Source organism: Leptosomus discolor, chromosome 3, assembly GCF_034619465.1.
Source record: "Leptosomus discolor isolate bLepDis1 chromosome 3, bLepDis1.hap2, whole genome shotgun sequence".
Lineage (NCBI taxonomy): Eukaryota > Metazoa > Chordata > Aves > Leptosomiformes > Leptosomidae > Leptosomus > Leptosomus discolor.
Genome location: NC_141393.1, coordinates 68,855,137 through 68,871,512, shown reverse-complemented (window position 1 = coordinate 68,871,512; position 16,376 = coordinate 68,855,137). Strand labels below are relative to the sequence as shown.

The window sequence follows — 16,376 nt, the reverse complement described above, 5'->3', positions numbered from 1 at the left end:
TGTGCTTCTACAGGCTGCCGAAACGCACCCGTGCCCCAGGGCCCGTCCCCCAGCAGCTCCCCCAGGGCCACATCGGGGCATGGAAAGAGCCAACCCAGCTCCGCAGCGCTGCAGCACGCCCAGCTCAACAGCCACTACTGACACGGCACAAGGGTGGCGATGCCAAGGGCACAGACCAAAGGGCTTGGCATGACTACGGCTTCCAGAAGGATCCCCACAGGGCTTTGCCGAGGGAAAACCCTGCGGCAACCCAGCCTGTGGCACCAGAGTGGAACCAGCGTGTTGAGAGGCGGCAGCAGCCAGCGGCAAAGGGCCGAGCAAGGAAGCTCACCATGGCGCAGCTGAAGTTAGCCAGAGTGTGTGCCTCGAGCATCACCCTCCCTGATAGTCACTGCGTCATTGGCTTGGGGACAACGGTGCCAAATGGCCCTGATGTGCTGTGATGTCCCGCACTGCCTGGCTAAGGGGCACTTGGAGCACCAAGCCTGCCTGAGTGGGGTGAAACCTCCAAGGCGGCACACATGGCAGTGCTGGGAGGGGAGGGAAGGGCGCTCAGCCCAGCCAAGAGCACAGCTGCCCCCAGCTCATGGGTGCCCTTTCCATGTCTTCATTTCCATGCTGAAATGCAAACTGGGAAGAGGCTTTTCCTACCTGAAAAAACTGAACTGACCCCTCGGGAAATGTGCAGGTGGGACATGCCAGGAATCGTGAAAAAAAAAAAAAAAGTAGTTTAAAAATAAAAGTAATAAAATCTAAGAAATTTATTAAGCCTGATGATTCCTTAGGAAAAAAAAAAAATAGTTTTCCAATGAGCTGCTGTTTTTTGACCCCAAAGGTTCATTTTACCAGCAAAACCCTGGCTGGCTCATCTGAAACCACCTGGCAGAGACCAGTGCACACTCATTGCGGGAGTGAGCCCGCCCGCTGCAGTCCACCGAGCCCTGAAATCGACTTCCCACCACGGGGGAGGTGGTGAATCCCATCCCCTCCCACTGCATCCCCTCCCCTCCTCCTCTAAATCAAGCGACAGCTCTTAAGTGCATTAAGTGCATCCAGGCCCCCGCCACCCCCAACCACCTGCGCTCCCCAGCCCCTTGGGGCAGGGGCCACCGTCCCCCCCAGGGGGTCCCAGCCAGCCAGCAGGGCTGGACCACGGCTGCCAGCCCGGGGACGCAGAAAAGCAGGTCCCTAAGGCAGATTCATGGGAGAAGTTTAGCCCAATGTGCGGACAGGTGGACAGACAGACACTACCCCACGGCCTCCCTGTCCCAGCACTTTGCATTTCCAACCTATTTCCCTAATTATTCCACCACTGCTGGGAGTCACCTCCATCCCCCCCTCGCTGGCTCGCTCTGATTTATCTCTCAGCTGGGATAACAGCTACCCCCACCCCCTTCTCCTCGGGGAATTCAATTTTCATTCATTTTTCTGCTTTGCCAGATTGATCCAGCCCCCTCTGCCTTGCTGGGGATCACTCATGGCAGCAGCCAGTGGGCAAAGGGAGTGAGGCAGCACCAAGCCTTCACCTTGGGGGAGCATTATGCTGTCAGGGGAACTGCCACCACGAGTGTCCACCAAAAAAACCCAAACCAGTATCATCCTCCCTGCTCGCTCTCCTCTCACCACATCTTCCCAGTAGAGTCTTCACCCCTTCCCCACTGTTGCAGTATTGTTTTGTCCCCCTCCAGCCTTTCTGCTGTCCACCTGTTCCTCACATAGGGGGGGGGGGGGTTGGCCTCTTTTGGGTGTTTTTAGTTGCTTTTGGGTTTTTTTGGTCTCTTCTGGTTTGCTTTCCCCAGCACACCCCATTATCCCGGCATGTGGGGAGGAGAGGGTGGTGGAGATGGGCATGAGCTGCTGGTCCAGCAAACCACCTTTGTGCCACCAAAGGTGCTGCCGGGTTCTGGTGGAGCCTGAGGACGGGGAGGTTATACGTGATGGGTGTGAAATGCCCCCCCTCCGGGCTTGCTCCTCTTTGCACAGCTAAAACAGACCTAAGGGTCTGTGGTGACCAGCCTGCAGAGGGTGCATGTCATGATTTTCATCAGATTGTACTGCTGTGGCAGTTTGGGGGGGGGGGGGGGGGGGGGGGCTCTGGCCCCGCACCGATGCCTCACTCCCTCCTCCACATCACCTGAACCCCCTCTGCCCCTGCAGCTGGTTGAAGACACAACCAGCACGACACTATGATGCAAACCCCACAGACGAGCAGGGATGGTGCTCCTGCACCTTCCCTACCAGTGTCAATTAATAATAAAAAAGCAGGTAAACCCCAGAGCCTTTACCAAGACCCAGACCCAGCCTTCCCTCATGTGCCCCAGCCCCAGGCATGCAGGGATTTGGGCTGGTTTGGGCAGCATGTCACTGATGGGGACGTCAGTGCATCATTCCCAGGTGCAACACGGGTGTTTCAAGGCAGAACTGGGGGAGCATAAGGAAAACCCACACCTAGCCCATGCCTGGGTGAGTGTGAACAGAGATGTGTCTCCCAACAGCAAAGCCCAAGTGGGCTCAGAGGTGCCGGGGAGCTCAGTCGACAGCAAGGCTTTGCACCACTCATGCAGCGAGTTTGCCAGGTGTCAGCCCAGCTCTCAGAGTTCCCTCATGTGACAAAACCAGCTCCCCAAGCCCGAGGGAGGAACATCCTTACGGGGCCAAAGCTGCCCATAGCCACCCTTCGGCATGGGGCCACCTCCCCTCCGGGCAGCGCTGGCCACAGCATCCCAAGCCTGCATGTGCACAGCCCACCAGCAGCCCCCACCAGTCCCCACTTCCTAACTACCCGTGACCCCTTCCCACATACACCCTTATTGCCAGGGTGGCCTGGAGCAAGGACAAACACGGCAAGACCGGGGTACTCACCAGCGGCCGGAGAAAGCCTCTCCCCTCGCAGTCACTGCCGAACAGGACGTTGCTAATTGTGATACTGAATATTAATCAGTGTTAAGCGAACCCCCAGTGATTTTACGGCCTGAGTGCAGGCGGACAAGGGGATGCCGGCAGAGAAAGGCTCTTGCCTATGCCGAGGAGGGAAAGGGAAGAGGGGCGAGGCGGGAGGGAGCAAGTGCTGAAGGGGTGGGAAGGTGGCTGGGTGTGCGGGGGGCGCGAGGGGCCGGCCACCAGCCTTGCAGAAAATTAAATTGCACTTGAGGAGAAATTGTATTAGGGAATAGCGGCTGCCTCGCGCTAGCCTGCGGCCATTTGGGTAATTAGCCCTGGGGACGCCCCGGATCGTGGCAGCACTGGCAAGGGGTAACCTCCACCAGGGAAGGCACCTCAGGGGGGCTTGGAGCAGGGGTTCCCTCCCCAGGACAGTCCGTCCCACCCATGAGCGTGGCCACGGCACACTTTGATGCTCCGCCTGTGCCAGGGCTCGGGTGGGACCCTGCCCTGAAGTCACCATCCTGGTGGAGTACAGTGTGGGGGACACCCCCCGGGCAGCACTGAGCCCTGCAGCAGCCTCCTGCCCACACCGCTGCCTGCACCGGCCCGTTTGTGCCTCGCACTGGGGTTCCGTAGGTGCTGCGGGGTGGACACAGCCCAGGAGAGCAGAGGCTGGGAGGATTGGGACTGCACCAAACAGGATTACGGAAAGTCTATTTACTGGACTCTCTTTCTCCTGCGTGCACGGCGGCTTTAGCTCCCCAGCCCTGTAAATCTCCCCGGCGGGCCTGTCGGGGATGCTAATCTGGGCAGCCCTGCCTGCGGCTGCCTGCTAACCCCCTGCCAGCAGCTCCCTCCTCCCTTGACCCAGCACCCACCTCCCCAGCCCTAATCCCCTGCACCTCGCTGCTGCACCCCCCCCAATGCACCCACCTACTGCAGCCCCCTAATACATCCCCCAGCCTGTCCTTGGCTTCAGCAGCCCCACCGAGCTGTTTTAGGGCCAGGGGTGGCTGCGGGCAGCCCCTCATTGCAAGCCCTCAGTCCCACACAGGGGAGCAGCTGGTGGGGAGGGGGTGCACGGGGGGTTATTGATGTTGGGGATAAACCCCCTGGGGAAATCAAGAAGGAGGCAGCAGGGCTGCAGCTATGAGACCTTGCCCATCCATCACCCCGCAGTGGGCAGGACCAGCATCCGGCTGGGGGGACACAGTCCCCCTCCACGCTGGGATGAGGTCACCCAGGGCCCAACTAAGGGACATGGCCAAGGCCAAGTGTGCCAGCAGTGGCAGGGCAGGGGTGCCAGCTCGCTGTCCCTTGGAGGTGTGACCATGAACAGACGACGAAGAACGAAAGGCGGAGCAAGAAAAATTCATTTCAAGGGCAGATGAGCGAGGAAAGGCCAGAGGAGTCAGAGCTCCTGGTGCCTGGGCAGCAGCAGAGCCGGCTGCCCTCCTTCCCCATCCCACCAGTCCTCGCCTCCCACCTGGGCAAAGTGAAGATATCAAGAAAAAGGCTCCAAATCGGATTGACACCCCCCCTCCCCCTTAATAAAGTTTATTATCGGCCGGGCTCTAATCCTTTTAAATCCCCCACGCAGGGGGAAGGGCCGGGATTAGGGGAGGGCAGCGTAATCCCAATGAATTTGTTACAGGGGGATTTAGGCAGCGCCGGGAGAGCAGATGGCTCCGGCCCTGGCTCTGGAAAACAACCATTTTCCTTAATGATTCCTAACAAGGATAAAAGGGCAGAGAGAATCGGGGACAGGCACAGGGGGCTCACACCCACAGCAGTCTCAGGCCCCAGGGGGATGCAGGGGTGCTCACGCCTGTCTCCCCTCTGTGGACCATGGACACGGGCAGCACTGAACTGCAGCTCCACGGCTCATGCCAGCATCTTGCCAGCATCTTTCCAGCAGCTTCCTGCCCCCCCCGCCCCCCCCCCCCCCCCCCGGCTCCTTCCCCAACACCCTGCTTGAGGACAAACCACGAGCCAACTGAACCATGGGGACATGATGGCTGTATGGGGGGCAGCTGGCCAAGGGTGCATCCAGAATGAAAAAGCAGGAGAAAATGTACAATAACAATCAAATATATTTAAAGGATTTAAACCGAGCCAGTGCTCCTCCTGGAGTGACAGGGGAGACCAGTGGGGGGATGTCAGGGAGGGTAGGCGTTATCCCAGTGTGCCCATGCGGCAGGGACCAGCCGACACAGGGGGGCTGGCCTTAGCAAAAATAATTTATTCCACTAAGACAAGCAGAGAGCGAGCAACAGCATGGGGAAGGGGCAAGGAAAGGCAGGGGAGGGGGGCCCGGTCCACATCTCGGAGGGTGGACGCACAAAATGCAGCTGAACCCATCACTGCCCACTCCCTGCCCAGCAGTGGCCACTTTTTGGGGAGCTAAACCCCCACCCTCCTGACCCAACTAGTGGTTTGACCCCAAAGGGCTGCTCCCCAGCATGGGACTGGGGTTCCCAGTTTGAAATCAGCCCAGTGCTGGGGCACTCCCAAGGGGAGCTTCACCCAAAAAGAGCCCTCTACCCTCTGCCCCCACCCTGGGTGAGGCAACTGCTGCGAGCAGGGCAGCTCCCAGAGGGGACGCACCAACCCCTTCCTGCTGGGGGACAAAACACTGACTGTCCCAGGGGTGCCCTAGCTCAGCAGCCCACCCACCCTGGGGGCAGCCCTCGGACCCCAGCAACCACTCTCAGGCCACAGGGAAGCTGGTGCGGCCTTTCCGGGCACGGGTGCGGAGGCGGAAGAAGGTGTACATGCCCAGGAGGCACATGGAGGAGAGGAAATAAAGGGCGACGCACAGGCTGATGTCCAGGCGGGAGAAGCCCAAGCCAAGGACCCGCAGCCAGGGGCTCCTTCGCACACCCTCCCCGGCCTCTTCCTCCTCCTCCTCCCGGACCAGGACACTGGGAGCCCGCCGGCGCTCCCGGCCCACCCCGGCATCCCGGGGCAGGGCGATGGTGTCCCGTTTGCTGAGCCGCCGGCGCCGGCCGGCTGCTGCTCGCAGTGCCTGGCTCTTGAAGTGCTGCTTGCTGAAGGAGTCCAGGTCTACGATGTCCTCGCCCACCTCCCGCAGCTTGGGGTTCAGCTGCACAATGCTGGGGCGCCGTGGCTCGGGGGAGCCTGATCGCCCCAGAGCTCTCATCTCGCCCTCCGTCTCCTTTTCCTCCTCTTCCTCCTCCTTCTCCCTCTCCTCTCGTGGGCCCTCAGTGCTCAGCCTGGTGCCTATCCCCTCCCCGGCCATGGGGATGGGGTCAGCCTCCACATAGTCCGGGTAGATGTTGGCCGGGGAGAAGTGCGCCTTGAGGAAGGTGACCACAGCTGGCTCGTCCCAGGCGTGCACCCCCCGCTCCTCCTTGTGGCACTGGGGACACATGTCTGGTGGAGGCCACTGCAGCTTGGGGAACCTGGGGTCCTCTGTGTCACCTCCTGCAGGGACCGGAGCCAGCACAGGGGTTAGAGGGGACACGCAACACAGCCCTCCCCCTGTACAGGTATAAACAGCCCAGAGCATCCAGCAGCTGGGGATGGCGATGGGGACATTAGGAGGAGCCGTCTCAGGAAGAGGGGTCCTCAGAGGGCACGCAGCAGCTTTGGGAAGCTCTCTGTGGGCAGCACATAAGACCTAACTGGAGCTCCGGGGTGGTCTGATGCTGCGTGACCAGCTGCTGTCCCCTGTGATAGGGGACAATGACAATGGGATGTCCCCACGGCTGCACGTTAATGCAGCCACTTGCCAGCTCCACGCAGGAGGAGGAATGCTCCTCCACCTTGCCTCCCCTTTCCCCTTGGGAAACCGCCCCAGCTCCCCTCCCCGCAGCCCTCCTTACCTGCCAGGCGAGCATTGACCTCGTTGTGGTGGGACCAGAGCCAGAGGACAGCCTCCTCCCGGCCCGCCACCAGGTCCATGGACTTGGCTGCCATGGCCTCAAAGTGCTCAGCACACTCCTGGCAGCCAAAGAAGTGCTGGACGTAGCAGCGCATGGTGCCCAGCACCTCCAGTGGCAGCTCTGGGGGGAGGCAGAGGACAGGAGGGGATGGGAGAGCAAGCCTGGACCCCACAGTGCCACAGTCCCACAGCCGAGATGACAGCCCTGCACCCTGACCCTGCAGCACTTGCCCTCCCTGCAGACCTGCCTCGGGGCAAGACAAGCCTTTGCCTGCACACAGCACCCCCACCCATGCCACAATCTGTCTGGACGCCCCCTCCCCGAGACCCAAACGCCCCTGGGAACACCGATACCTTTGTCAGGGCCGCGCTGGGCAGCCTGGACTGTCAGCAGGTGGAAGATGGTCCAGAGCCCACAGGGGTAGCCGCGGAAGTGGGGTTCGCTGCCCTGGCAGCCCACCCAGGTCACGTTGGTGGGGAGCACAGCAGGGTGGGAGGCCTGGAGGACAGATGGACAGAACGTGATGGAGCTGGCAGATAACGTGGGGTGGGGGGTAAGGGGCAGGGGTGAGGAGAGGAGAGCGGGGGCCGCGGTCCCTGCGGGTGCCTTACATCTCTGTTATTCTTCATGGCCTCCTTCAAGGCGCTGCGAGGCAGCTCAGGCTCCGTCCAGTTCCTCAGCCATCCATCCAGGGACTGCAGGTAGGTCTGCACGCAGGGGCGCCCGGGGAAGTACTGCAGAGGGGGGAGAGGGGTGAGGAAACCCAGACCCTCCCCTGGGAACAGCAGGGCAGCCCACAGCACCCCCAGCTCACCCCCAGCACCGGGCAGCACCAGCATCCTCTACGGCAGCGGGTGCCAGAGGGCAGCATGGGCGCAGCAAGATTTCTGTGCCTGGCCCCAAGGGGCTGGGGGCCACAGCGTGTCCCCCCCACGGAGGCGAGGCCCCCGCGTGCATGTTCAGGCTCTGAACGTCGGCCCCATCTGAGGGAGACAAAAAGCCACTCTGACCATAAGTCAGCACAAAGCCGATTAGCAGCAGCACTTTAAAACCATAGGCGCTTTGGGGAGAGGGGGCAGCCCACCAGCGCGTGCCACCGATGGACGGACAGATAGAGCAACTGACCCATGAGGAGGATGAGACCAACAGCACCCAGGAAAAGTGTCAGGGAAGCAAAGGGAAGGAGCATTTTGCTAAGTCTGAGCTGTTCTCCCCGGGCCTGTGGGGAATTGCACAGAAAGTCCCAAATTCACAGGGGAATTCATCTGCGAGCTGACATTTCTGCTGCAGAACGCAGGTGGCCCGCCAGCTCCTTCAGCGGGAGGCTTTGCTGCACGACGCCCTGCTGTCCCAGGCACCGCTTCTTTCCACGTCAGGACTTTTCCCCCCCTCCTTTCTTCAAACACCTCTTGGGAAGGCAAGAGTTAAGGCTGGGACCCGCCGGCTGAGCTCCCGCAGCCAGAGCCCTGCCGGGCTGGCAGCAATCCTGGGGATGCTGCTCCGTCCTGTGGATGTGCGCGGCAACGGCAGCGCCGGCACCCACCGCCCCGCCGGCTCGGCACCCCGGGGAAGCGCCGGCACCCACCGCCCCGCCGGCTCGGCACCCCGGGGAAGCGCCGGCACCCACCGCCCCGCCGGCTCGGCACCCCGGGGAAGCACCGGCACCCACCGCCCCGCCGGCTCGGCACCCCGGGGAAGCACCGGCACCCGTCGCCCCGCTGCCTCCTGCCCGCGGCGGGGATGCACCTTCGCCTCCTTGCTGGGGCCAGCGCTACAGCTCCTCCTGGGGAACCTGGGGTCCTCCGTGTCCCATTAATTCTTCCAATTGCAGGAAGAATTAAAAGCTGATCAAATAAAACCACTGCTGCTCCCCACCACCCCGGCAAGCTCATACCCTTGGCCAGGGAGCTGGTGCAATGGGGGATTTATTTCCGTAACCCTGTGGATGATGTTAAAGGGAGAAATAGTGAGGGTGATAGCTGGGGGCAAGCAGAGGAAGAGCCACGTGAAGCTCTGAGCTGAGGACTTAAGACTCGTTGCACCAGTGGCTCATATTTGGAGCTCTTTGCTGAGGGAGAGCAGGCAGGGGTGGGAGCACAGGGTGTCTCACACATCAGCGAGGGCTATGCAAGGTCCAAACTGAGCCTGAGACCCTGGGTGACAAAGGAGGGAGCAAAGAAGGCAGGCACGGCCAGGGGAAGCTCTGCCCGGGAGCCCTGGCTGGGACAGGGATGAGGATGGAGATAGGGCTCCTGCAATCGCAAGGGTGGAAAACTCAGCCAAATGCAGAGCTCCATCGCACCAGGAAATGAAACTGCCCTGCTTCTGATGCCTCAAAGCTCCTACATGCTTCAATTTCACCAAGCCCAACAGAGACGAAAAAAAGACGACCTTAAATTTGGCTCTTCCTGAGTCTGACTCAGAGCAGGAGTCCCTTTCCTGGACTATCAAAGGAGCCTGCAGAGAAGATCAGCTCCCTGCGCTGAGCATCCCAGTCAGGCAATCAGTTACAAAGCCCTCCCACCATCTCTGCCACACTAGTGGGTGGCAGCGTCTCTTCTGAGAACACCTACTGCCCCAACGTCTCCTGCAAGTGCCAATCCTGCTCTGCCCACCAATACCTGCACACCCCATTCTCGTCTGAAACTCTCCAGCACCCACTTTTGGCTCCTGTTGGGACTCTAGGCTGAGTCTGGAGATCCACGGGGATGGGGACAGTCCCACGGTGGCCATAGGACGTGCTGAGCACCAGGACGCAGGGCTCACATCTGAGACCGCCACGCTTCGCTACCTGTGAGTGCTGGGACGTGGTGACCCACACCCTGCATTTGCATTTCACCTTAAAAATAGCTACATGGAGGCGTGGGCAGTTCCTCTCCCGACACCCAAAGCTCCTCACCTTCACCAGCGTGGACACGTAGCACCTGAAGGCGGCCAGCTGGGCTCCCGACAGCGTGGGAGCACGGGTAGCCTCCACTCGCAATGAGTAGTGCAGCGTGGACTCCAGGTCGGCCATGTACACCTTGGAGCTGGGGAGGGCAGCGCAACACGGTGGTCTGTCAGCCCATTAATTGCCACCCCCAGGGACCCAGCCACAATTTGGGGGTTTTTCCCAGGGGAAAAGCACAGTCCCAGCCTGTTGCCCACCCATGGCCATGGCATCTCCTCCCTGCACCAGCCCCGGCATCCCCCAGCCCCAGAACGATGGAGGGGGAGGTCTGACCGGTCAGCATGCTTTGGCTGGGACATGTGGGTCTCATTGGAAGCACCAACGGTTGCGTTCAGCTTGTAGGAGCCACGGGTGACACCCGAGAGCATGCGCAGGTAGTAGGTGTAGAAGGAGCGCGCCTCCACGTGCCTGCAAGGAAGGAGAAGCCATGAGGAAGACCCTCTTCCCTCCAAAACAGCCCCTGGCCCCCAGGAGGAAGCAAAGGAGACCAAATTCTTGGCCACATGGGCAACTTAGACCTCGGGAACAAGTATGGGATGCTCCACACTCTCTGGTCACCCCAGCGGTGGGTATCCTGGCACACACCCCAGAGCAGAGCTGAGCCCTGAGGAGCTGCACCATGACACCTCCAGGCAGATGTGGCAGAGGGATGGCTCAGTCACAACTCATTTTCCCTCTTGCCAGCTCCAGGCAGGGCTGGCAGTCCTGTTCAGTGCCCACCAGCAGACCGCTACATCCCACCAGCCTGCCCGACCCAGCCACTACCTCCTTCCTAATGAACTTTCCCACAATAACAAAGGAGAGTGGCGAGATGGGGCACAAGCCTGGCACCCCACCAAAGTCCCCAGACCCACAGCCCTGTGTCCAGCACTCACACAGGCAGGCGGAAGAAGGAACCATTGCGGAGGAGCAGGTAGCCGGAGGGGAAAGTGGTGACACCGAACTTCTCCACGAGCTCCTCCTCGCTGCTCAGCACCCTCCTCACCGCCACGTTCTCGTACTGCAGCATGTCCAGTGCCACCTGCAAGCCCAGTGACCCTGGGGTCAGATGGGGGGGGGGGGGGCAGCAGGATCCCCAGCCCCACCAGGGGTGCATCAGGGCTGTTTAGCACCCTGTGTAACACTTTGCACCTGCAAGGCAGCGTGCAAGCTGACCAGGGAGGCTGACGGGACAGGACTTCCCTGCCAAAGGCACCCAGGAGTTATCAGGCACCAGGGACACGGGCTTCAAGAGAAATGGGGGATAAATGCAGCTGTACTCACCTCTCTGCCCACAAAAGAGTCACTTTTCTCGAAGATCAGCGCCAGGTACTGGTCCTTGTTCCTCTGGAAGAAGGTGCGAACCTCCTCCGCACTGCAAAAAGAGAAGGGGATGGCAGCAGGTGCCTCGGCAGTAGCCTGATGCTCTGCCCTCCTGCCCAAAAGGAGCTTGTCCCTTGTCCCAGTGATTCAGCAGGGGATGTTGGTGCAGGCTCGGCCCCACTGAGCAGGCAATTCCTCCCTGTTGAAGTTTCCAGCCCAATTTTCTGCTCTGGTTCACAAGCTTTGAGAAAACCCGCTGGGGTCAGCCAAGGAGGCAGAAAACAAAGCAAAGGGCACGGCAGGAGGGAGCTGCATATTCACCCAGGGGAAAAAAACAGCAATGAACTTGAATCAGGGCTGTTGGTTTTTTTGGCTAGGACATGGAGGCACCAGAGACCTGAAGCACGTGCCCAGCTCAACCACTGCTCTGGGAACACCAAACGCTGCCCCCCAGGACAGCAGAGCAACCAACTGTGTCCGGCAAAGACAACTCAGATCCCAAGAAATTTGTACCAAATCAAGAAAACCCTTTCTCAGAGCAGGAAAAAGCTGCTAACGGCAGCGGCCTCACTCAGCATGGCACGGCACTGCCGCGTCCCCAGCCCAGGCACCGCTCGCTCTAATTAAGGCTGACAAGCAGGTTCGTTAGGAGATGCAACAACGCGGCCTATCTCATCTAGGCCACATAAGTGGCTCTAGCCCAGCCAGGTCTTCTGCACCTCCCTGGGACGTGGGTGACGCAGTGGCTGCTCTGTGTTAATTTTTGACTTAGGATTTCCCCAGAAACCTGCTCTCCATGGGACAGAGGCTGCCAGAACCACCCCCCCATCACACCACCTCTACCTCGCCGGCTCCAGCGGAGGGCAGGCAGGAGGCCAGGCATCCTGGCTCTGCTCAAGGTTGGTGATGATGGCATGGCGCAGGTCCTCGACGGTGGCGCTGGGATCTACAGGTAAACAGGATGCCAAGGGGTCAGTCCCGGGGAAGCCAGTCCCATGGGCTGAGCCAAGGGGAGCTGCTCATAGATGCCTCCCCGGGCTCCCTGAAGGTCCCAATGCATGGGGGTGCATGGGCAGCAGGGCTGTTGGCACGCAGGGTAAAGGAACCCCATGCTCAGAATACTCACTGGTAATCCTGATCCCATCCTCCGCCTTCTTGCTAAAAGCTCGGAAGAACTGAAAAGGTAAAAAAAAACCCAACAAACACCACAAGTGGAAACTGGAGTGAGAATGTTTGGAGTGGGACAGGGAGGCAGTGTAGCTCCTCAGGCAGAGGCTCCCCCCTGGACCAGCTCTGCCTCAGTTTCCCCACAATGTTACAGCACGCCAAGCGACACCAGCCACTGCTGAGGAAGCTCCCGGCCGTGTCTCTGTCTTGTGGGGCATCCCTGGAGGGGAGGGATGCAGGCATGGGCTGGAAGCCTTGTCCAGCCAAGGGCTGAGCACTGGCAGAAAGGAGGGCAGGTGCCTCCAGGGGTCCCAGGGAGGCAGCTAGTACCTCCCTGGTCCTGCAAGCTGCTGTCTCCTTGCTCCAAAGCTCTCACAAAGTGGGAGAAGGGTTTTTTCCTGCCCACTCCTGGCCTCCCACAGTGGCTCCAGTGCCCGCAGTATAGCCAGAGCAGTGAAATCAGGTTGCATCAGACAAGTGTTTGCTTTGCAGGCTGGGCTGGGAGCACAGGCTGTTTGCAAAAGGTGTTTGTTGGGGACAGGGGATGCGAAGCAAGTGACTTCTTCGCACTGCCACATCAGCATGCCTCCCTGCCCCAAGAGGCGCTTCAGTCAATGTCCCACAGGCAGTGGGCGCTCAGTGAGATCCCAAGGCAGGGCTCGGGCACAAGCCAGCCTGCCTGGCAAACCCCTAAATCTGAACCCACCTTTGGCTGAGCCCGTCAACCAGGACTGAGGAAGGATCTAAGGAAACCCTTATCCACCCCCATCCCATCTCAAGGTGACCCTGGCTTTCACTGCCTGCACCTGCTGTCCTTTGGCTTTATTGCTTGTGTTGGAGCGAGGCTCTGTTTGCAGTGGGGAACACTGCAAAACTGTGTATTGACACAGTTAAGGGGCCGGGCACGGGCCCAGGAGGAGGGACGGCACCTTGCCAGCTGCCGCAGGAGGTTCCCAGGAGAGCCCCGTGCAGCCTTCCACAGCATCCCTGTGCCTTCCTCCAAAACCTGCGTCTGCAACCGCTCTCTGACCTCCAGCAGCCTTTCCTAGGCATGGGGTTTCCAGTTCAGGTTTCAGACTCCCCTCCATCCTAGGAGAGACCCGGCCTCTACGTTTCACCACAAAGCAGCATTTTGTTTTTCCTCCTGCTTGTTGCTACATCACCCAGCAGCTGTGCCAGTACAGCCCGGCCGCAGCTATGTTTTGGGGAAGGGCGAAACAGCTCCAGCCTGTAAAGCCTCAAAGGAAGAATTTTGGTGCAATAGCACTGTCGATCTGATTGAGCAAGAAAGAGACAGGCAAAAAGGCAAAGCACGGTGAAACCAGGCAAGTGCTTGGTCCACACAGCCCTCACCTTCAGCGTGGGGAAGCCAGTTATCCCAAAATCAGCACACACTTGCTGGTTGGCCTCGTCGGCACAGTCGATGGCTGCCAGCATCACCGCAGGCCTCCACTCTGTGGGGATAAAGGATGCAGTCAGCACAGCTCAGCCCCTCTGCGGCCCCAAAACCCACCCTGCTCCCCACAACCGCTGTACAGATGACAGGGATCTCCTGCTGTGACAGTGGCATGGCTTCTCCTGGCCCCGAAATCACGGCTCGCCCCTTGCAGGAGACCAAACGATGGTTTCTAAGGCCCAAATATCCAAAGCCACAGCCTGTGCTGGTGTTTGGTGCCCTACTTTTCGTGCAGCAGGAGCGTGGGGAAAGCAGTGTGAGGTGGGACCGGGCTTTGCACGCCCTGCCCGCGCAGACAGCTTTGCCCGCAACTGCCTGCCTGTCTGGTTCTGCCTGCCCAGCCCCTGCCCCAGTGGGAAGAGGTCGCCAGGAGAAGGGGAGGGATGGCTAACCACAGCTGGAGGAGAGCAGGGAACACGGGCTCCAGTTTGTCTCACCCCAGACCAAGGACACGGTCAATAACTGAGAGGGAACAACCCCAAACCCTGAGCCCGCCCAGGTGCCAAGCATCCACTCCCCTGCTGTGACTCCCCACTGCCGCCTCCCTGGGGAGGACCAGCGGGTGCCTGGGGTAAAACAGAGACGAAGGAAAGAGGGCATGGAAGCATTTCAAATAGCAGGCTCTGACAATCAGCAGCAAAATGGAGATAAAAGCCCTGAAATGGCTTCTTTTTAGTGTAAAGGATGCAAGGCGGAGAACACCCAGCCTCTCCTTCGAGCAGAACGAGGAAGGACGCGGTGCCTGCACACGGATGGAGCCCACGCTGCCCTAGGCAGAAGCCTGCCAGAGATGGGGACCCACTGGGACCCTCCTGTGCTGCAGGTGACGGGGCAGACGAGCTGCTTCCCACTGCCCTGGCACCAGTGGCACAGGAGGGCCGGTGCCAAGCCCTGCCGCAGGCAGCCAGGCACGCTCCTGGACTCATCAGCACGTGGTGCCCACAGGCCACCCCGGCATCGGCATCCTCCCCGTCCAGCCCACCCACCCCCTCGAAAACCCACTCGTGGGAATGACAGCAAGGATGCCAAGCCAGCACGGGGGTGGCTTCCTTGCCCTGCCTCCGCAAGCACCCCCATCTACAGTCCAGCCTCCCGAGCGGGGAACCCTGGGGGTACTTTGTTCTGGAAAGGGGCCAGGAGAGGCGGCGCTCCCCCGCAGGGCCCGGGCGCGCACCCCATTCCTCACATCCTGCCCCGGTGGGGAGCGCTGACGGTATCCCCTGGGAGGGACGGCATCCCCTCGGAGGGACGGGACGGGACGGGATGCCCGTCCTGGCCGGTGCCCTGACTCACCCGGCAGCGACGGCGCGATATCAATTAGCGCAATAACAGGGGGGAGAAGCCGCGCGCGGGCCGGGATGGCGGGGGAGGCAGGAGATGCTCGGCGGGGCGAAGGGCCCGGCAGCGGGGTGCGCGGGTCCCTAAAGCGGGGCCGGGCCCCAAGGTCAAAGCCGGGAACACACCCGCTGGGATCAGTGCCCGGCCCCGGCGCCCTGCCAGCCCCTCCCTGCGGGCACCGGGGAGGAGGGGGGCTGAGGGAGGGTCGGGGGGGTGGGAAGAGGGACACCCCCCCATGCCTGCGACAGGCTTAGCCTGAGCTTCTCCCAGTCAAAGGGGCTCCAGGGATGCTATTAAGCCGGGCCTGGCCACCGTGGGGTGGGCCAGGGGGACACCTTGGGCATCATGGGGGGGCCCGGGCCTTCCCACCAGGCCGATGCTCCAGGGAGGCTGGGGCAGGGTGCTGATGGAGGGTGGGGCAGAGGGGATTGAGGGGTGCTGATAGGGAGGGTGCAGGGGTGCTGATGGGGCCGAGGATACCGGGCCAGGGATGCAGGGCGGATTTAAGAGTGCTGATGGAGAGGAGGATGATGGGACAAGGACACATGAGGGGTTCAGGAGCACTGACAGGGGGGTAAGGGCACAGGGAGGATTTAGGGGTGCTGACAGGAGAACAGGGATGCAAGGGGGATTTAAGGGTGCTGATGAGGACACTGGGGCAGAGACGTGGGAGATTAAAAGGGGTGCTGATGGGAGAAGACAGACACGGGGATATGGGGGGGGGGGAACAAGGTCAAAGGCACGGGGAGGATCTCGGGTGCTGATGGGGCCGGCAGGTAGGGTTGCAGGGAAGGAGGGGGGGGGGGGGGAAGCAGGGCAGCGGGGCAGAGGGCAGCGGCGGGCAGCCGGGCCGAGGACTCACCGCGGAGGTCGTGGGCCAGGGCCCGCCATGTGGGCGCGAAGTGGATGCAGTGCCCGCACCAGGAGGCGAAGAACTCGACGGCCCAGGCGCTGGGGGAGCCCAGAAGCCGCCCCTCCGCCCCCGCCCCCAGCAGCTCCAAAGGGTCAGCGGCCGAGTACAGCCGGCGGGGCCGCGCCGCCGGCAGCGACAGCGCCAGCACCAGCACTGCCGCCGGCCACCAGCGCCGCCCCCCGCCGCCGCCCCTCGCCCGCCGCCGCCGCCACATCGCCCGCCAGGCCGCCCGCCGCCCCGCCGCCCGCCGCCTTTAGGGCCGCCCGCACGCCCCGCCCCCAGGGGGCGGGCCCGGGGCGGGGCCAAGGCCGCCCGCGTGGCAGCGCCCCCTGCCGGACGCGCAGTGGCACACCCCGCAGCACCCCGACCCCCCCCTCCCGACACCCCCGCACCACCCAAAACACACACACACACACACACACACACACCCCAGCATCAGGCAGCGCGCTGGGCAAGCGG

At 61.5% G+C, this 16,376-nt stretch overlaps 1 protein-coding gene across 1 annotated transcript; it reads right to left on the bottom strand.

Annotated features, from left to right (window-relative positions):
* Nucleotides 1–5,593: 5,593 nt before the first annotated feature.
* On the bottom strand, nt 5,594–16,131 carry QSOX1 (quiescin sulfhydryl oxidase 1). Its single transcript, XM_086463206.1, has 12 exons — nt 15,867–16,131; nt 13,564–13,664; nt 12,170–12,218; nt 11,887–11,989; nt 11,005–11,095; nt 10,617–10,762; nt 10,015–10,149; nt 9,691–9,820; nt 7,403–7,525; nt 7,145–7,289; nt 6,732–6,911; nt 5,594–6,330 (listed from the first exon to the last, which is right to left on the bottom strand). The coding sequence occupies exons 1-12, from the start codon at nt 16,129–16,131 to the stop codon at nt 5,594–5,596; spliced, it is 2,205 nt and encodes a 734-aa protein (XP_086319332.1).
* Between the last annotated feature and the right edge of the window lie 245 nt (nt 16,132–16,376).

What these genes read in the sequence shown, in the direction of transcription:
- QSOX1 (XM_086463206.1), bottom strand. Translation starts at nt 16,131, where the DNA reads ATGTGGCGGCGGCGGCGGGCGAGGGGCGGCGGCGGGGGGCGGCGCTGG. An exon ending in CAGCCAAAGCATGCTGACCG is followed by an intron (nt 9,821 to 10,014) that starts GTCAGACCTCCC and finishes TGCCCTCCCCAG; the next exon opens with CTCCAAGGTGTACATGGCCG. An exon ending in CCAGCGCGGCCCTGACAAAG is followed by an intron (nt 6,912 to 7,144) that starts GTATCGGTGTTC and finishes GCCTCCCCCCAG; the next exon opens with AGCTGCCACTGGAGGTGCTG.